Here is a 22,143-nt window from a genome sequence, read left to right on the forward strand (position 1 = left end):
GGTGATAGAACATCCATATTAACAACCTGCTCCAAATTACTTTGATAAATACATTTTTATAGTGTATATGACCACTTACCAATGCCTCATATACAATTGCACCTACAAATTTACATAAAATTCACTACTGTGGAATAATTATTCCGCAAATGGCTCATTTGTTATCTGGGATCTTGAATTTTTTGTTTACGAAACCTGTGAAAAAAGAGTAAATGTTTTGGCTGTTTATGTAATGAATAACTGGAGCTGAAGCAAGGGATCAGTGCATAATTTGATGTTTCAGGATTCGAGTCTGGCTTGTTTATCTCATGGAAAATATCACATAAATCAGAGGCTGTATACAGCAAGAGAGAAAGTATTATATGGTGCAAGTGTATAGGGAAGGGATTTCAGACTGTGTTTACTCAATTTTGGAAGGCTTATGGTTGTTTTTTTGTTGTTTGCTTGGTTCATTGTAGGGCAAAGCTTGGCCACGCATTACTCTCAGGCCAGCATTCCAAACCGCCAGTGAAATCCGAGCTCATAGAACAGGTGATGAAAGAAGAACGCAAAGTATTAGACTGGGTATGTCTAGCGTGAATGCCTGCGTATGTGCATGAAAACACTGGCTTCAAAGCTGACACTTTAACTACATTTACATTACATTTATTTGGCAGATGCTTTTATCCAAAGCGATGTACAAAAGTGCATTTCATGGTCATGGACAACTACAAAACACAGGTTCAGTAAGATACAATACTTATTTCATACAGCTATTTCTAGCCAAGAACACAGTGTTCACAGTTCACACAGTGAACACTATTCTGACCTAACCTCTGCCAAGCCAACTAGGCAGAAAAACAAGCTACAATATTAGGACAAATACAAATTACCAAAAAGTGCTGGAATGGGGGTAACGAGTGTAATGAAAGGGGGGGACTAAACTCTTTTATCTTCAGTTAGGTTCATTTGTCTTCACTACACAGTTTGATATGCCCTTTCTGATTTAATGATGCTGCTCATTTTGAAGTTTTACATTTTTATTCTGAACCCAAAAAAGAGGGTGTATGTATGTTTAATATGTGTGCTACATCCAACTATTTTTCATAAATAATGTCAATTTTTTGTTTGCCTACTGCTAGTATTACATACATTTTTAATATAGAAATATTAAGAAACCTAAAATAAACAAATTCACAAAAAATACTGGAACTAGAACTTACTACAGAAAAAAATTTAAATGTGGGGAATGTAGATTGTTCAAAACATGGAAATGTTTGTGACTGTTTGTAAAGTGAAGTTAAAATAGACCCATTTAATTTCAGTCATTTATTTGAATGGTTAATTTATTCAATTATACAGGCTACTTTCCTTTTGTAACCTTAATATGTTGGTTTTCTGAATGATAGTCTGCATTTCCTTTTTAGGAGATGTGATATAGTTAACATACACACTTAACAATGGAATAATCTGCGTGTTGACAAACAGATACAAACAAAAAGAACAGTTGAAATGTCCATTACAGAAAAATTATCTTACGGAGAAATTTGATGACCAAGAAAAACATTAGGTAGAAGGATTCTCAGGCCAGATTGTGAGTTCAAAGCAAGCTTGAGATAATTCTTGCAATGTTGCTTAGACACAGCATCAGTGAGGGAACATTGAAGGGAGGGCAGCTTTTGTTTACTTAGCTCAACTTAAATGGCCTCTAGTTTTGTCTATGAATTATTAGACATGTCAGTATGTAAAATGATGCATTTAAAATGCCATGTTTTATTGCACACAACAAAATACTGTCTTGTTTATTTTATGCTGCTACTTCATAAATGTTCTATCCTTGAAACCAATTTGGGTTTTATGGAGGTTTGATGCGCAGCTTATGCAGTGGAAGATTTCTAGTTTTTTATCAATGGAAAGTGTGACTTTTTTCTATTTAATGCTCGCCTTTTTGCATCAGTGATAGTAGCAAAGTAGCAAAGTGAATTTGTGAATTGGTGCTTTAAAGGTGTTTAAAGTTCTACTGTATGTTTTGTTGTATTTGTTTGAGGTTGCAGACATAGTTATACTAACAGGGTTTTTTTCATTTATTATTTCAGAAATGCCTGTATGATGTCTAGCTGCATACATTTATAACAGTATGTCTGAATGTTGATCATGTATAAATTAGAAATCTGTCAGTGAAATATCATTTAAATGCCTCCCAATCATCATTATTACATTTTTGGCTAGCTGCACCTGCTGCAAGCATGCAGACATTCTCAGTTTCTGATTGCATGGGAATGGTTCATTGGAAAGTTTTTCATTCATTATGCAGAATGCCTCTATGCTTGGTGGTGTATGTAAAGCATATTAAAGATTCTTTGGACCGCATGCACCAAACCATATTTTAGATTGAGAAGATGGGCATGTAAGACATTCGAAAATAAATGTTTTTTCAATTGTTGATCTGTGAAAGTAGTTGTAATTGAGGATACCATTTGCTAGTGTTACTGAGAAAATACTGGCAAAAGTGACTCATAACAGCTGCTGTTGGTCTAGCTGTGTGTCCTAGACATAAAGGTCCTTTTTTGCCAGAATGGGCTATTTATTTTTGACTGACTGTCTTGCCCAGAGCAACATACAAGGTCATCATGGCAAGTACTGAAAATGCATTTCACAGGTCAACAATAACAACAAGGACATAAGGTAGAACAGCCAGTAGAACAGTCGTTGGTCATGAAGCTGAAAATGTAATTATAGTCGTGCTGAAGTAATTATAGAAAGTGCTAAACAATTGTGCTTGACAGCAACACAGAAGTGACACAAGCATTATTGCCTCCTACAGTGGTGCCTTTAATTATGTCTGTGTTTATGTGTTCAGAGTGTCTGATGCCTTCTTGTCATTCCAGCAACAACAGAGAGGGGTCTCCCCCAGGATGCTCAAGGCCTTGATTAGTAAAGACCACCCCGAGTTCTCCTCTATCAGACAACAGGATGCACACGAGTTCTTCCTACACTTACTGAACTTTGTTGAGGTTTGTACACTCATATATGAGAAGTTGTTCAACATTATTCAAGTAAATGACCCTCGTTTGAACTTGGAGAACAATGCAATGCCTTGCAATGTTTGTTTTTAAATTAAGGTCAAAGAAATTGGTGAAAATACAAAATCACACTTTCCAAATTATATATGTGAAAGAAATGCTTACTTATAAGGCAAACTTAAGGACAGATGTTGATTACATATATGAGGTTTTGCAGAAGCACTACAGGAGGGACTTTTTAGCAATCAAAGAACTGCAGGTACTCAAGCCATATTTTTTCTCCCCTTTTCCCTTAGATAACTTTTGACTGGTCTGTGCCATTGTTTACCAAACTTTATTGGCTTGTTTGGATGGCTGGACTCTTTCCTCGGTTAAAATACGACACAGATTTGGCACCTATATTGGCACTATACTGCACATTACAGTCATTTGACACATGAGTCCAACCAGGGTGCAGACCCTGTTTCACAGAGAGTTACACATTTTGGTTCATAGGACCTTCTCCTGAGGGGAAGAATTTCAAACTGAGAGTTGGGGGATGGGAAAAATCACCAATGATAGCATATACCCCATGACAGATGCAAATTTTAAACGGGTTAAGGAGATGGCTTGTTGTCTGCATATGAACTTTCCGGCAGTTAAAACAGGGCATTCTGCCAATTATATCTGCCGGAACTACTTTCCGGTGGTTATATCAGGTTATAACAGGTTATATCAGGTACCCAGTGTACCCACACAGCACCTACCACTTTATTTATCATGAGTAGGTCTCCACAAAATAGTGGATTAACTTCAGCATTACCTGACTTACAAATAATGGCTCTGGTTGGGTCCCATCAAGTGCTGGAGAGTTTGAAGTGTGAATGGAAAGTCTGTTCTGCCTGTCCATTATGAAAGAAAACAATTTTATTGGATTTAGGAATGCATTGTTTAATCAGTATCTGAGTTTTTATTTGTTTTTGACAATTCAAATAATTTTTTTTAAAGACTTATTCGTTGTTACAGGCCACTGTATGATGTCTTTAGTTAGATGATTCCTGAAGAAAATCAGATTTGTAGGAACATTTCTGCACACTGCACCATGAGGTAGCTATAAATATATTGTGTGCACCATGACCCCTGGAATTTTAAAAAAGTTTTAAAAGTGAATGTGGTCTGAGGCGAAAGTGAACATGGTCTGAATCTGAAGCAGGTTCTCTGAAGCAGCTTTTCCCCATGGGTTAAATTTAGCACCGCCTATCTGTTACCCATGGCACTTAATGTTTCATCGTCACCCTGTCCTCTAAAACATGTCCAGACTGGAAACTGCTGTTGCCTTTGCTGATTGCCCCTGGAATGAGCTAGCACTGCATACGCATAATTGCAGTTTAAATTGGTTTCTTTTGTATGATGGCTTTAATCCTATAAACAACATATTTGATTTCAGGCTCATGTATCCCTCAAGACTATGTGCCCTTGGTTTTGGCCAGCTCATTACTTGCTTTTACAATCAGAATCAAGACAGTGCATAACAGTTCTCCAGAATTTTGTGTGGTCAGTTTGTGAATGCAGAGAAACAATATCTAAATTAACTGGGATGGGTGAAGGCATGAGGTTACCTTGAAGGAATAAAAGCTTAACTGGATTAAACCTATACTTTTAATTTCTTACTGGTCCAATACGTCAATTTAATCAAAGTTGGCAGCGCCATATTCTTATCTGCATTCATTCAACTTACTTGTGTAACTCACATTCTTATTACTGGTATTATCAGTTCACTCACTGCTTTTCAGTTTATGTGTCGGAGGGGAAGGGGAGGGGTGGAAGTGTGGGAACGGGTGTAATAATTTCGATTTGGTACCATAGAAGTGTGATGCTCCTGTAGTGGAAACGTACCAACATGACGAGGCCCCGGAGAGCCTGCCTGCAGGAAGTCTGTATGGTGGGCTCTAGGCAGAGGTGGTCTGTGTGTCTATGGTTCCTCCTTGGTCTTTGCCAGTTGATTGTTGAATCTTGCTCATGAGTTTGAGTTGATTTTACTCTGTTACTGATGTCATCTTTTTGCTCTAAAGGTCAGGAATGGTAAAACAGCTTAAGATATTAAACATAGGTGCCTGGGAGCAAGATTCCCGGCACAATTTTTTCACTCCTCTTAGGGGATCTTTAGACTGTGATAAATATGGCTAAAGGCACATCCCGCAGAAGATTTTTATGATCTACCCAGGGTCCTCATTCTTCAAATGAGCGATCTGGGACTCTTACACGCAGGCGGTGTTTGACAGTAACGTAACAAAAAATCTCTCTTGAAATCTGGCTTCTTGTCATCTGATCTGATGCGGTAGGAGGTTGCATGGGTGTTCCTGACAGCTGGCATTGCTAACATTCTGGTGTTTACTTTACATCACAATTTTGTGCGCCATTTTTTATATCTACAGATTATTTTCAACTTGTCTGAATCTAAAAGTTTATAACTTTTGAACTTGGCTACTCTTCAGTACCTGTGATGAAATTCAAAGCACAGTGTGCTAGCGCTGTTATACCATCAACCTCATCTACTGCCAGCAATACTTGATGTAAAAACATCCTCCCATACTAGGGAACAATAGTATTTCTATTGAAAGCTCTCTGTCATGGAAAAAATTATGCAAAGGCAATTCATTTCTTTTTTAATTCCTTGCCCTGTAAAGTAAATATTTTCCAAATTGTAATCTGCCCAGTCCTGATAGTCTATCTGAGCAGAAAACCACATTCCCAGATGGATCCACCAATTGACAATTGGCCCACAATGTCTAGACACCAGATTATTTATTTTTTCTCCAAAAAATGGTTGCCTGGTGACAATTTTCATCAGGGGGATAGTAAATGTTATGGGACAAACAGTAAAGATTAACAAATGTATTTGTAAATCACAGGGATGGTGAATAGTGGGAAATGCAAGATTTGATTCTGCATAAACATAGAGAAGTACATCTTTCATATTCCTTAAATCCTAAAATATTCATTAAATTCCTAAAATAGAGAAACGCAGTACTTCATGCTGCAAAGTCAAGAGGCAGTAGGGTTCGCGTGGGCACAGGGTACAGAGTGGAATATCGAGAGCAAACAGTGGTTGGAGGGAAGTCATAGCTGTTTACACCTTGGACTATTATAGCTTCTCAAATTGTATCTTAATCAAAAATAATTGCATCTTTTTTGAACCCATAACAATCCATCAATGGGATACATTTCTGAATTTTTTTAGTTTGAGATATTGTTTGGTTTGAGATAATGTAGTGGCTTTTCCAGAGTGCACTGTCTTTGTAAATTCACAGCTGTAGAAGGGAAAACCCACATGCATGGCAGACCACCGTGTGTAGCCAATTCCATCCTGACAGACTTGTGTATGTCTACAGAGGAGCAGCCCGGGATCAGAGAATCCTAGCGACGTGTTCCGCTTCCTGGTGGAGGAGAGGGTCCAATGTTGCCAGTCCCGGAAGGTGCGCTACAGTCAGAGATTGGACTACTGCATGCGGCTTCCAGCCCCCATAGAGGCTGCCACAAACAAAGGTGAATGAAGCTTAGGGGAACAGTTAGAGTGAACTCTCTGATTTCTGCCCAGTATTCAGGTATAAAAGGCATGTGCATTATTATATCATGGCCCTTATTAGTTCAGTTATTAAATGTGACTAAATGATGTGATTTTAGAGGTGGTGAAAGTGCTTTGGGAATTGAGGTCGTCTGGTACTCTGACATGTTCATAACGTAAAAAGTAACTGAAAAATACTCTAATCGTTCTTGCATATATTCTGCTACTTTAGTCTTTTTATATAGGCTACTCACATATTCAGCTATTAAAACAGTTTATTTTAATAATGAGTGATAAAACCAATGGTAATTATGATCTCAATAGATCATAATTTTTTCCACTTCAACTCTTCAAATGACACACCTCTTTTCCACTCTGCATTGCTTTGTATCTTCCATTGACCTGGTGGCTTTTGTACCCATAATTGTTTATATTGTTTTGACCCTTCTTTGTCAAGTACAGTTCTACGTTGTATTATTTAGCAATAATTTCATTTTTCATATCCTGTTCTGTTCACATGTCTTTAGATCACTCTGAGGTTCTGTGGCATTGATACATCAAATTATATAGGTAACATTGCACACAACAATTTTAGCTGACTTATGCATACTTTCCACAACTTAATATTCAAAATCATTAAAAAAAGTTCAATGTTAATGCAATTTTGTAAAATGTACAAAACACCTTAGTCTTTTTTCAAAATTCATAGGCTAACCATTCTGTGTTCTGTTGATAAATTCTGAAATAAATTGTTAAAACTGAAAATATTTTGTTTTTTACGAGATGTATAAAGTAGAATATATCTGTTTGATCACAAACAAACCAAAAATGTCCATAGAGGCTGGATTTATAAATTCCTGGAAATGTCCAGTTAGGTTTTGCTTGTTCCCTAGACCATATATAAACAAACACATTTCCTAGTATTATAACACATAACACCCACTTACACTTGTCCTCTTTTTTGACATCCAGTATATGGTCACCCCAGTATAACGGAATGAACTGAACACAAATTATTGATCAGGAATACACAATGCTGGGATGCTGAAGTCTTGTGTTTTGATTGCAGAGGAGTTGATAGCCTATGAAACCCAGAGAAGGGAGGCAGAGGAGAACTTGACACCACCGCCGGTGCCAGTGAGGGCGAGAATCCCCTTCACCGCCTGTTTACAGGCCTTCACCGAACCTGATAATGTGCCTGACTTCTGGAGCTCTGAGCTGCAGGCCAAGTCAGCCGGAGTCAAGTAAGTAAGACCCTGCTCTGAGGTCTGCAAAGGGACTTGGGTTAGTGAAGGAGTATTGTGGCATCGAGTACTTTTCTCTAGCTAAATGTATATGTAAATGTCCTCCTACAGTGTGGCCATTTCAGTGTAGTACTCTCCCTGTCCAACATTTTTGTTACAGAAATTCTCCTCTCTCAGAAGGGGATATAATTTGTATTCTTCTGATTATCTCATCTTTCACACTAAGCCCAGTATTCACATTCAGATATCAAACAATTAAAATGTTGATTGATTGCTTGATTGCTGAATCATGTAATTATAACAGGAGTAGTAGCCTCTCAGATGAAATGTGGTTGTTTATTTTTCAATGATGCCTCCATCCTTGAATGTAAAAGAGTTTTTTGCTCAGAACAAGTGATGTACAACCCAACTGGGGGAAAAAAATGGAATAGTGATTTCATCATTTATCATTATTTCCCAGGACGTGTCGATTTGCTTCTTTTCCTGAGTATATGGTCGTGCAAATTAAGAAATTCACTTTTGGAATGGATTGGATCCCCAAGAAATTAGGTAAGTGCTATTAATCCATACATTACTTTAAGAATATATTATATATTTTTATAAATATTTATCTTCTGTAAATGTTTATGAAAATCTGTTTAAATCAGTAATTGTGGTAAATCCAAACTTATTATTTATTCATATAAAATTTCATCCAGACAGCACAATTTGACAAGCCAAAGGCTATCTAACAGGGCAACACTTCAGCTGAGATTCTGATAAGCACTATTTTTATACTATGTGTGCAATTTGCCTCAACTGAACAGATGCCAAAGTGGTGCCTTGATATAAAATAAGGAAAGTTCATTCTTGAGAGTGGGTAAAGTGATGAAAGTTTCAAAATTTGGATTGGTTTGCCTTTTAATCTCTTAAAGGGTAGTTAAAAGGTAGCTTTTCAACAACAAAAAATAAAGTTATACCATACAACATTTGGGCAGCACAGAGCTGCCCCTTATTGCTATAGTGTTGCCTAGGGAGAACATGCCTTTGTACAAATAAATGCTCAATAGAAAAGTTAAACTAGTTAAAAACGTATTTTCTTTGCTTACGTTTGACAGTGTATTTCATATGATCAGGTAAATGCCTGCTTTAATGTTTACTGGTGCATCATAGCTACTGCACTCCATGAGAGGGTGCTGATTCTGCCTAATTAATTTGTGTATTTGTCAAACAACATAAGATAACGTGAAGCCTGCTTAACGGCTTTAGCGAATCATCGCAATCTAGTCTTTTGGTGCTTTTCATCAAAAGATCTGTACCATTATTGAAATGTTGGCTGTAATAAAATATAAACAGAACAAAGAAATATTAGCATTAGAAAGTTTCCCTTTGGTAAATGGATAAGTAGCTGATATGTCCCTTCAAAAAGAGACTTACTGATGATGACTGTAATAAGAAGAAAAATCTTACGGTTTTCTGTCTGGCTGCTTTGAACACTTTATCCATACTATGCTTCATTGATAAAGCTTTAAATTCTGTTAATTTGATTATGCTTTCTGTGATTAATTGCCTGTTAATTGCAGAAATTTTGTCCTTTCATTTAGCTTTTAGGTATTAAAAACGTGGCCACTGTCAGCAGTTTAACTAGTAATTATCAAATATTTTTTATTAATAAACATGAAATCAGTTAGGGTTGCGAAAAGCATGGATTTATATCGCTGAAAAGGTTTATGTGCCCCTGTTTTAGACATCGGGTTCTGTTTCCAGAGGCCTTTCTTTCAGTTGATGGCTGTTTATTTTTATCTGCAGATGTCTCCATAGACATGCCAGACTTTCTGGATCTTTCTCGGCTGAGAGCCACAGGGCTGCAGGCGGGAGAGATGGAGCTGCCTGACCTCACGCCACCCATTGTCATTCCTGAGAACAGCAGAGGTACGATTCTGTTCTGGCTCCACCATCGCAGTCTCAGCTGCAGTACACCTGTCCCACTCAATTATGCATTATGTTAACTAGACCTAGACCTAGAGTGGGGCCTCTTTCTCAGCCTATCTCTGGCAAACTGCTGTCCTCAATGAAGAAAATGAGGCTGATAATGGACTTATTCAAGTATTAGAGGAATACGAAAATGCAGAATTCCTCATCTACCCTGGACATGGCTGTTATAATACATATGTTTGGAATAACGATGACTCAGCGTTGTTGTTATTTGTTATCAGAGGCTGCCAAAGACTGCTTAGACCATTACCCTTATGAGGAGTAATGGTATAAGCAGTGATGGTCGAATAGTCTAATTTCTGAGGCAGTATATTGCTCAATAAAATGTGATAAAAAGCTTGAATTCTTAAAAAAAATAATGAATTAGTTCATAGGTACACCATTAAAAAAAATCTACAGTATCTACAATTCAATACAATCTAGATTCACTTGTCTTTTCTGTCAGGTTTTGCTTTTGATTAATTATAAAGCTGCTTTCTATTTTACCCACATCATATTTATTTAGGATTATAGTCATAAATAAAAAACATAATTAACTTATTCAAATTCCTATTAAGCAAGTTAAACTATCCTTTTACTGAACATAATTGATATGTAGCAGTGAAGGCACTCGATCATTTCTGCACCATTAACTCATATTTTTTCCTGGAACTTACAGAGAGTTTGGTGCACTGTGTTAAAACTGATGACGTGTACCCTTTCAGGTCCCTATTATAGACCGCTGCGGTCAGGGTGTGCAGGGAAGATGCATTCTTTTGTAACATGACCACCGAAACAGTACCTGACTGACCCTTGGCCCATTTCATTGCTAGCACACACAATTTCACCCATTATCATGCACTGTTAGTGCTGCTTGAATATAATAATAATATATTGTTAGAATGAATTATTTTTTCGAAACAAGTGGGCGCTTGCTCGTTTTTCCGTCCCTTTCCCTCGCGTGTCGTGCAAGGCGGTGCACCGGTGATTGATCGCCCTGTCGAGGAGATCACTGTCAAAGTGACACAGTGCACTGGAAACCAAGTAAACAGAGAAAGCAAGGGGCCAGATGCCACTTAAAATCAGGACTGTTTAATTCTGTAAACAGATGGCAAATGATTTATGCATAAGTTTTGTACTCTTTTTTGTGATGTCTGAAAATATAGTGCTAATATCATTAGTTTTGTCTTGTCAGAAAAGAGGGTGCATACAGTAAATATACTTTGCTAGCCATTGCAGATGTGGTAATCCTTTGCCAAACAAATGAAAATGCTTTTTGCGCTGTAAGTTATTATTCTTTTGCTACAGATGTGTTTAACGACATGCATTTTGTACACTTTTACAACATTCTCAGTTATCAATATCATGATATTCTGTAACTATTAAAAAGAAATGCTTGATTTGAATGTGTTCATTAACAATTGCTTAAATGTATTATTTAAATGGACATTGAGTGAAATGCTTTTCAAAGCAGTTACTGAAGATAATAATCAAGGCCCTACAGTATGTGTAGGTTTAATCTCTTTCCATGTATGTTTTGTTCACAGGTAACTTGCTGAATAGCTTTCTGGATTGTAAGTAAAATATTTTTATTTTGTAATTCTGCACCAAGTCACTTTTAGAGAAATCTTTCTATTGAGTTAGCAGGAGAGAGAAAACCTCCATTATGCACAACACATGTGGACTAATTGAATGTAGTATCATGTCTTTGTGTAGTTCTTGGGTCACATGCCTGAGCCTCACGTGCTCCGTTTGTGCTTTGCCATACCTTTCAGCTTCAGATATAGATGAGTCCTCAGTGCTGCAGCTGGCAGAGATGGGCTTCCCCATGGAGGCCTGTCGGAAGGCAGTATACTACACAGGAAATATGGGGGCAGAGATGGCTTTCAGCTGGATTATAGCCCACATGGAGGAGCCTGGTAAGATGGCAGTAAAACTTTATGTGACTGTACAAAGCACAGCAAGTTCAGCCCTCCTTCAGGAAAGACTGAGATGACTGTGTGTGTGTGTGTGTGGGGCGGGGGGGGGGGAGGCAGGGGGGTTGGGGCTCAAGCCAATTGCACAGAATTTTCTTGAATTATAAATATGGGTGAAAAATATTATTTTGTCATATACAAACCAAGGTCCAAATGTCATAAATTATTTTGAAGAAATTAGGAAAGTGCCATTGATTTCTCCCATAGGCTGTCTATTTTTTTGATCCGGAAGTCTCGAAAATGTTAACAAATCTGAAAGGAATGAAAACACGACGTCTGAGGGAAATACGATCTAAAGAATCCTAGTTTTCTCTATGATGAAACTGAGAAAAACATTTTCTTTACAATCTGGTGATTTAGCTTGTTAGCTTTATTCAGACTTGGTAGTTAGCTCGCTTGATTACTTTTTCCTTTGTTCTGCAGGTATTTGTACAGGTCACAGCCTTGCAGGCACTGCATGTGTCTGTACAGAATTTGTTCAGCCAGCTGATTTAAGCCTGCGTGAGGGAAATAACAACATGAAAAGCTAAAGGCACCTCCCAATGTGCTGACAGCCTGCACTCATGCAGGGTCTGACATCACTAACACATCAACATATCGATGTGAAGGTTGCTTTCTCCAGTTTGAAAGATTTTCTGACTGCTAATATTCACAAATTGCCCACTCCCCCCACCCCCCCAAAGAAAGAAATTATTTAAAAATGTTGATAACTCTACTGTAATGAAATTTGGACTGTAAAGGTCAGCTTTGACACTAAATTGACACTTTTGAAGTTTAAATGTCAGCTGTATCATCATCTTGGCCTCATGGTCTTTGGGTTGACGTCTGACCATAGAGATGCTAGGGAATGAGACCAGGTTGCGCTCTTGTACTCCAGTGTGGTCAGCTACCATAACATAAACAGGATGGTTGTGTGCCTGTTTGTTCGCTGCAGTCAGTTACATTGGCACGGCTCCTAACAGGACAGTGTAATAAGGAGTCACATTGGCTTGAGGAACCAAGGAATTGGCCTTGCAAACACTGGCTTTTCCCATTAGGAAGGAGCCACTCTCGGGTGCCTCAGACTGCTGTAGTATCCCTCTGTTTGACCTTCTTCATGCATGGCAAGAGTCTCATTTCAGACTCCTGCTACTCTGGGTTTGTGGTCTCATCAATATCTCTCTTACAACTGTCATTTTAAGCTCTACATATAAGAAAGGCAGCCTAGCTTCCTTATATGCCAGGCTGAGGAGCTTATATAACATTATCATGGAAATATAAGATACAATTTACCCCTGAAATTGGTTTTTGTTTGTTGCTCTGACAATAATGTGGTGCCATGTGATGGGAGAATATAAGGTTTCAGCCTTTACTGAATAAAGGTGTTAGTTTAACACCTACTGGACTAAGGCTGAAGTGAGAATTGTCATTGGCAATTTAGACAATACCAGATTTCTCCAGGTTTACTGGTAGTTCTGCATTCATGTTAAGAACTGTTATCAAGGTAAATATCTAAATATATTTGTAATAAAACTAGAAAAATAGAAAATGTATGGGATCAATGTGTAATAGCATGGTAAAGCTGTGGAAACAAGTTGTAACGACCCTGTGCATGTAAAATATATTTTCTAAAATAAGGGGCCCCACTAAACATGAGCATCTACAAATATGTTTTAGATGTGTTTTTATAATTGTAACTAAATGGAGTTTAATAGTTTTATTCTTTGGTTTAAAAAAAGCCAAAAGTATGGGGCTGCGGCTAGAATCACCCCTGACCTTTGGTAGTGATCTTCAGAGAAATTTGGTAACCCATTAGCCTATGCTACTGGGCCATTCACATTTCACCCGCAGCCACTGGTCAAATTGTTGATGACTGAGCAATAAATGAATGGTTAAAATCAATATAAGTAAAACCACAGGGTTCTAACACCTATGATGTGAGGCACCCTAAATATAGCTAGATATAGCTAGAAGTTTCTTCATGCCATGATCTCTTGCACCCCCTATTGACAAAGATTTGTTTGACAGGGTCTTCTTGTCCAACCTTAAAATCCTTCCCTCCCAGCCTGTCTGTATTGGCCCCGTTTGCAGCAAAAAACAATTTTAGCAATACCATTAAGAGTTATGCTATGCTATGTGCTTCTAATGTGCAGTTTTACTCTCTTTCCCCAGACTTTGCGGAGCCCCTGGCAGTGCATTCCTTTGCCGAGGCTGGTCCTTCCTTTCCAACCTTGTCATCCTTCATGGGCAGCCAGCCACCGGAGGAGAGTGTGGCTATCCTCACCTCGATGGGTTTCCCCAGACACCAGTCCATCCATGCTCTTAAAGTCTCAGTGAGTTTTCAGAATCCCATAGGGCTGCACCATAATGGGCAAAATGTGTGACAAGTGATGATATGAAATGCGATGAGACACATATTTAAGTATACCATTTCAATGTGCCACAAATATAAACTCTGATAATATAACTCAAATATTCATAAGTCTGATATCGCAGCCCTTTGCGATGTGTTTATTGTGGAATTCACATTGCAATGAAAATGCAAAAACGTTACATTGTGGACCCCTACCTACCTACTCTCAGTGCTGCGTAGTGGGTCTGGGTGGTCCGGGTGCTATGTAAACCAACAACTATTTTAAACTATAATGCAGCATGTTTAGTCCCACGTAGACCAAATTGTCGATAAAAATTATTAATTTAACACTATTACTGTGTTTGACTGTTCTTCTGCTCTGTTAATGTACTTGCACTTGCAAAAGGTGACATCACAAGGATTGAGCTTGGCAGCAGCCAGCCACTGCCTGCTGAATGGTTATTTATGTTATTTACCTTTGTTTCCTCCATAGCAAACAGAAAGGGTTAGCCCTGGTTCCGCTTGCACCTTGTTGATTACCTTGGGGATATGAGTGGGTTCTTTACATGTATCTTATAAATTACTGTAATACCTACTGCATCCTCTTTTCATAGACTTTCTGTCATTTGTTTTACTCTGGACAATAGTGTCTGTGAGCGAAGTCGGAGTCCTCACCAATGACTGTGTGTGTAATATAAAATCTCACGTGCTGCGCTGGCTGTCTGTAGTCATGCTTCAGTGTTCAACCCACCTGTACTATAAATAGCTTGGTTGACCTATAGGTATGCCTGATTTACTGCTGTGTGGATAGTCCCTCCATACATTTCAGTGGCTAGAAACTGTTGTTTACTTTTGGCTTAGATGAACATTATTTGATATTACTCAGCATCTTACGTGCGTTCACCCCAGTGGCAATAGATGCAAATTGCTTCTACATCCAAATGAGAAACAGAACTGATGTTTTGAAAAAAACGCACACAGAGCAGGTCCTGGTAGAGAAACTGAGTAATAGCAGCACAGTAACCTCACAGCCTGCATCTTGTACATGACAAGATTAGGTGCTGAATGTTATCCACCAAATCTCATTTTCCAATAGATTTACTGATTTTATCATGGTTATTTAGCTATATTTAATTGACCTTTAAGGACATGTTGGTCCAATGCAGTCATGAATTGTTCCTTTACAGTAATTTGAAAACTAAATTATTTCTCTACCGCATTCTCAGAAAAAAAGGTTATTTGGCTTGTCTCAATAGGAAACCCTCTTTAGTTCTTTATGGTAACTAACTGGTATGGATTGGTAGGTGTGAAAGTGTGGAAGCTTCCAGATTGAACCATTTTGCCCGACAAGGAACCCTTGAACATGACTAGGTTCCCAGCAGGGAAACTTGAAAGAAATCAATGTTCATTCTGGACTGTCTTTCAGAACAACAATCTTGAGCATGCTCTGGACTGGATATTTACCCACCCAGACTACGAGGAAGAGAGTGAGGCTGCGTCTGACACGGCCGACGAAGAGGTTGACGAGGGCGCCCTCTCCGGCGCCAACGGACACGGCGACGCATCTCCGCCCCCAAACCAGGAGCGCTTGAGCCCCATGGTCAGAGATGGCCCAGGCCGTGAGTGTCCCGGTCGTGCATTTTAAGAATCAGACGTGTGCATGTCAAGATAGCGGTTGCTACAATCAAAGAGATCATTAAAAGAGATATCATTTCATTAAATGTTCTTGTCTTTGTTCAGGATACGAGCTCTTTGCCTTTATCAGCCACATGGGGTCATCGGTAAAGTCCGGCCACTACGTATGTCACGTTAAAAAGGAGGGAAGGTGGGTATTATATATTTATAATATTTTATATGTACATTGGCAAACTGTTTATTGCAGGAGTGGGCAAGGAGGGTCATGTCTGTTTTTATTACTGTTTATTACTGTTTTTGTGCCCGTATATGTTGTTTTACTGTAATATAATTTACAGGTGAATCAATGTGGGTTTATGGAGTTAGCTGGCCAAATAAGCCAGGGTTAGTGATAGAAACAAGAACCTGTGAAATTAGAACAAGAATGAAATGTAACTTTATTATTTGTATTTTTTACAATTGTAATGTGTAGTACTAAATCTTACTTACAGACTGTATTGTTTTTATTTATTTATTTATTTTATTTAACAGATTATTTCAGCAACATAATACATATTATACACTTAAATTATGTTTCATTAATGCACTTGTCATGCCTGACAGCAAACTGGTCCATCCCAGTCAACTGAACCTGTAAGAAACTTGAAATAGCATGTGCAGTTATGCAGTATCAAACTCTGACAAAAAAGCCCTAGCATTAAACTAAAACAAATCACTCTCTGTTGATAATAAATATAATTACTATGGAAATTTAATTAAAAAAAAAAAAAAACATAGTATCAACACTATTGCTAAAGAATACAATTTAGAACAATGAAGTGTTTGATTGGGAATATCTCAATTATTGAGTTGTAATGAACCGGATGATGCATTCAAAAAAGCCAGAAAGAAAGAAAATATGTGCTCAGAAAGAATATGTGAACATGGTTACACAACCTAATGCCGGCAACAGAAAAAAAAAACATGTATTTCTGCAGATTCTTATGAATACAAAAATAGAACAGAGGAAATGTGTTTTGACCATTGCAGGTTTTCTGGAGGGTGGGTCAGTTATGGTCAAAACTCTGTTTTACTGTATGTGATTGCATGTTTGATATTGGTTGATAAGGTTTATGGATACAAAGTGAAAGTAGTGTTACAAGTACATTAGACATTCACACACATACACACACCTATAATCTTTCCATTTCTTTCATGATTGGTTGCTGGCGTGAAGTGATGTGAACCAGGTGGTCCTGGGGGTGGGGCTATGCCCATGTGATTTTTTTATGAGCAGGGAAATGCACATGGACCTGTGGAAGACAGGTGTAATGGTGGGCCAATGCGAAAGGGTACTCAAAACTTGTGCAAGATCTGCTGGAAGTGTGAGTGAGGAATTTCGGAGACCAAACGCAACTGAGCAGGGATTCTTTAAGCTATCCACCTGGGCGGAATAACCACTAAGTCTCTTGAGAGACAAACGGATAGGGGAAAAATACACGAAAAGAAAAAACAATACTCCTAGGGGAGACTGTCCCAAAGAAAAAGCTTTAGTGACCCGAGTACAGGGTGAAGAAACTAAGGCTTAAGGAGTAGTGAGAAATGACAACCAAAACAAGTCTGCATAGTTTGGTGAACGTGAGAACTTTGAGAGAGCAGCCCTCGCACAGAGGATGGAAAAGAAATGGTGTAAGCACCCAAAACCATGACAGGAAGATGCAGTGTCGGTGGCGTTTTGTTGAGTTTGCCTCGTTTAGAGGATTCCCGGAGTCAAGCAGAGCACCGATGTGGGCTGAAGAGGGAAACGGCCGTTTTTGAGTCACAGTATCGTCATGCCCGTAACCACGCCACATAGCCTCCTGCCGAAACGCCTGCAGCCATCCGTGGGATTTTTTGGGATCTTTTGGATGTTGGGACTGACTTGGTCTTATAAAAATAAAAATAAAAAAGAGAAACAAAACCGAACTAATCCGTACCAGGTTTGACGCCAGCACCAGTTATTCATTTTCTTTCCAGCTAAAACCCTGCAGCATACTTCGTTTTACATTGCAACTGTTTCTCACACGTTAATCCTAGCATACATAATGGACCAGTGGGGAGATATAGTTTGTTTAACAAATAAGGCACAGCAATTTAAGAAACTATTCCAGTGATTCACATTGTAGAAAATGTGAAATTACCATAGAAACATTTCAGTTCTGAACAACATTCTCTCCCTTTGCTTATAGATTCTACTGTACATGCATACATTTATTCATCAAACACAATACGACCTGTATCGAAATGGTCTCTGTCAACACCCACCCCACAGTCTTGTGTGATGGGTTGTCTGCCCCATATATTCCGTTCATATGTTTGGATTGGTAAGCCACCAGTATACAGTAGCACAAATCATGTGAGTTCAAAGGTGGTCTCGGTGGTTTAAAATGCTAATAATATCTGCCATCAAATTTGCACACCGCCAGTGTTTTTCATTTACACATACTCTCAATTTCACCAGCCAACCCATGCTGATGCAGTCACCTTGCAAACCACAAAACTACCAAACCAGACGGAGGCTAAGGAGATGCTGTGTTTGCACACTACAAAATTAGGGCACAATATGTTTACTGTATATTATTATTATTGTCAAATCTTAATGTAGAAATTGTGGTCACACGTAAAGGTAAAAGGTCTATGAAGTGTTTGGCTTGAAAAATAAAACCTCAAATATTCTTCAGTGTTAATATTGTTAATTAAGACAAGTAACTTTGAGCAATGGATTTCATGGCCATTTTGTCTTTTATGTCCTGGCCTTCCCACCCTCCCCTCCCCACCCTCCCCCCCCCCAGATGGATTATCTACAATGACCACAAAGTCTGCCTGTCAGAGAAGCCTCCAAAGGACTGGGGCTACCTGTACTTTTACCATCGACTCTCTGGGAGCTAAGCTGAACCATCACATATGGACCTAGGGATACCACAGGGGTTGAACCGCGAAGAAAGCAGAGGTGTCAGTTTTAATACAAGTGCCCACACCAGACATGCTAATGGAGCCCGAAGTGGTGGAACAAGAAAGACACGAAAATAACAAAACCCCCCCCCCCCCCACACACACACACACACACAAAAGATAAGCATTGAAATACTGTTTAAACACTGGCGTGGCCAAGCAGATAGAAGTGTTTCTGCTCACTGCTTTGTTCAATTATTTTGATGTTTTTTTTTTTCCTCAGGGGAGGTGGGTCCTGAGCCTGGTAGCTTAACATCACATATCAAGTTTAGTCTCGATCACATACTTTGGTATTAGATAGTTTTCTTATGGGAAAGAGAAGAAAATGTCCAACAAGGCCAAATAGTAAAACCTTACCCAGCACATTATTTCACTTATTCTCTGAGTTTGACAATTAAATATATTCCTCAGACATACCACCAGGGGCAAAGTATTGTTTTTGAATGAGATATGATATTAGGGTGATGTTGAAACGTACACAGATGCAATCAGGGATGGTCAAGAATACACTGTCATGCCACATTTTACAAAATACAAAAACACCTCCCATAATACGTATTTAGAAATTGCAATCAAAAGCAGGGGCCTCATTTATTAAAATGTTCTTAGATTTATACTTTTTTTTCTTAAGATCATTTCCGACGGTGTGCTTACGTTCGATTCATAAAAGATACTGAGCAAAAAAAAATTTACTTACGCAGGTTCTAAGAAGCCCATTTGTAACTTATGCACCTGTGATTTATAAATCTCAAATTAACTTAAAATTTACAGCACCTGAACTGCCTTACAATCAGCGATTTCCCCTTATATAATGCTAGCACAAATGAGGGTTTAGTCAGGAATAACCATGGACCAAAAGAGAAAAGCAAATTTTTTGGAAGATCATCATGCGCAAAAAAGTCATTCCGGTCTCTGAAAACTCTCTCCCTTCTAAAAGCACGGTTTTCAATGTCTTCCAATTACGCAAGAACAGCCATGGTTACTTTTTTCTAATTTGACACATTATATATAGAACATCGCATCCTGTTTTTAATTCAAAACACATTGCGTCTGCCAATTAATTCCTCACACCTTTAATTGATAATTCCTATCAGATTGTTCATAAAGCTAATGCAAAGTTCACCACAGGCTTGGACGCATATGCGTCCCAAACTGCAATACCCCTACATAACCAGCAGGAAAATCACTTACATCAAGTCTAGACTTTGGGTAGAGATAAGATCATTTCCACGTCAAAGTAAGGTTTTATAAATAACTACTTATACGTGGTTTTCTGCGTAAGTCATACTTAAGATCAAAATTGATCATAAGTACGTTTTATAAATGAGGCCCCAGGTGAGCAACCCATATTACGCAAGAAATATATACTGAATCAAAGAGATGGGAATTTTCTGGACACTTAAATGGCTTGAATTTAAATATGAATTACATTGATCTTTGAGGGAAAACTTTAGAAATCGTTAGTTACGCAATATGTGACATCAACCAGTCTGATTTAAGGACTGAGGATTAAAGTTAGATTAATATTTTGAGATTAATGTCTCCTTGAAGCTATGATTCTGGTGTTTTCATTTTTAGACAAAAGCACTTTATAACAAGATCTTTGGTACGAGATAAAAATTGACAATGTATTTTGTTCTTGAAAGATATTTAGTAGCTTAAAGCCACAGCTTTTTCATTTGCCTGGATGGAAGTGTATAATTTCTATATGCATTGCATTACTGTTTATTTAAGCAATCTTTTTAATTCCCAGTTTGTAAGCAATTATTTACGCCCCTTTGTTACCTAAATCTTCATCTACAGTGACAAAGTGAAGTAGAATTACTTCTAGAACATATTCTCACATATTACAATGTGGCATTTTCATGTTTTTTTCTTTATTTTTCTTTTGCTGAAAGTGATATTGGAGATTTCAGAGTCATTGCTGCATATTTCATTATTTTACAGTTGACTGCAATAATGTACATCTCTTTCACTTTGTGTAACCTAGAGTCAGCAGGTAGCACAATGCTACTATGTGCAATTCTCCACATTTCTGGTAGACAGCCAAGGAATGTCAGAACACTGAAAACTTGAATACTTGCAGAAACAAAGTGGAAAATTTACATGAACATATCATTTATTTAGCACATTAAAAAAAAAACTTACAGCCTTTTCTGTGTTCACGGCTTTGTGTTGGTGAAAAACCACTTGCGTGCGTGTGTGGGGGTGCGTGTGTGAATCCCCCCAGTTACCCAAAGTAATTGAGCAGTTGGCTGATCAACTGTATCTTGGCCTACTGTGTGTTGTTACCTCATTAGTTCATGCACAAGAAAGCTAACAAGAAGTCTTGAGGTTGTGTGCATTTGCATTTGGAGACTGTTGCTGCCAGATCTCAACATAAGGATCCAATGTCCAATCCAAAGTGCCAATGCCACTGAGATCTGAGACATACCCGAAACACTGTGTGTGTGTGTGTGTGTGTGTGTGTGAGAAAATCAACTGTTTGATTCATTTTTAGGAAGCAAGAATGCACTGGTGAGCTCCCCAGTAGTAAACAACCTAGTAGACCACAGAAGACCATTGTAGTAGATGACAGAAGAATACTTTCAATTGTGAAAAAAAACTCCTTTTCAACTGTTGAACAGAGAAAGAACACTCTCCCGGATGTAGGAATGGAGGCGTCAAGGACTACTGCCAGGGAATGTTCAGCCATCTGATAACCGAACACAAGTTCATCAGCAGTTAAAACCCCTCATTTATCCAACACGTAAAACAAATTTAATTTGTAACATTTTGATAAAGGTTGCTCTGCCTATCAGTGAATTTTGCAATTAAATTATCAAAGATGTTAATTATTAATTAAATTGCAAAATTAATTGATAGGCGGAGCAACCTTTTTCAAAATGTACAACTCACAACCTGATTAAAATTAGGAGATTTCTTAAATTACAGTAATCAACGTCTAATCTAATGATGAAGGTCGAACTACCTTAAACAATGAATGTAACTGACATAAAAAAAATAAATTACTTAAAAAAACCACTCAGCTTGTCTCTCCGAAGATAAACCCAAGAATGTGCCAAGATCAAAGTTAAATTACCAAAAGACCAGAATATTCAGAAAAGACCAGGGATGAAAAGTAGTATGCCTGACCTACAAGAGATGCAAGATTCAGATGGAAACATCAAATTTAAAAACTATAAGAAAAGCCCTCATTTTTAAGGTTATAGGGAAATGAATCTCCTAGTGGCCATTATGATGGCATTTAATATGAGATATTAATATTTAATATTAAGATTTTCAGATCTTTTTGGGAACCTTTGGGAAAGGTTTTGCTGTTATGGAAATTTTTGTGAGCTACTGGAGAGAGACTAGATGAAGCAATAATTAAACTAAGTTGCCAAGTCAGCAGTAAAGCCTGATTTATACTTCACCACAAAGACAAGGCTAGACCAGCATAACCTCAGAGGGTTCACCACAAGATGCAAACTATGGTTAACATAAA

General features: G+C 38.1%; 1 protein-coding gene across 2 annotated transcripts in view; it reads left to right on the forward strand.

Annotated features, from left to right (window-relative positions):
- LOC135256869 (ubiquitin carboxyl-terminal hydrolase 13-like) overlaps nt 1-20,810 on the forward strand; it is a 41,186-nt gene extending 20,376 nt beyond the window's left edge. Inside the window, exons 10-21 of one of the 2 annotated variants that reach the window (XM_064339106.1) lie at nt 459-564; nt 2,868-2,993; nt 6,374-6,527; nt 7,616-7,790; nt 8,251-8,339; nt 9,579-9,701; nt 11,291-11,317; nt 11,519-11,662; nt 13,871-14,031; nt 15,478-15,670; nt 15,792-15,876; nt 18,497-20,810. In XM_064339106.1, the coding sequence (XP_064195176.1) occupies nt 459-564; nt 2,868-2,993; nt 6,374-6,527; nt 7,616-7,790; nt 8,251-8,339; nt 9,579-9,701; nt 11,291-11,317; nt 11,519-11,662; nt 13,871-14,031; nt 15,478-15,670; nt 15,792-15,876; nt 18,497-18,593 (1,480 nt within the window). In that variant the 3' untranslated portion in view covers nt 18,594-20,810. The remainder of the gene's footprint in view (nt 1-458; nt 565-2,867; nt 2,994-6,373; nt 6,528-7,615; nt 7,791-8,250; nt 8,340-9,578; nt 9,702-11,290; nt 11,318-11,518; nt 11,663-13,870; nt 14,032-15,477; nt 15,671-15,791; nt 15,877-18,496) is intronic. The other variant, XM_064339107.1, reaches the window with a different exon arrangement.
- The last annotated feature ends 1,333 nt before the right edge of the window (nt 20,811-22,143 follow it).

The sequence above is a fragment of the Anguilla rostrata genome, chromosome 6 (assembly GCF_018555375.3).
Source record: "Anguilla rostrata isolate EN2019 chromosome 6, ASM1855537v3, whole genome shotgun sequence".
Lineage (NCBI taxonomy): Eukaryota > Metazoa > Chordata > Actinopteri > Anguilliformes > Anguillidae > Anguilla > Anguilla rostrata.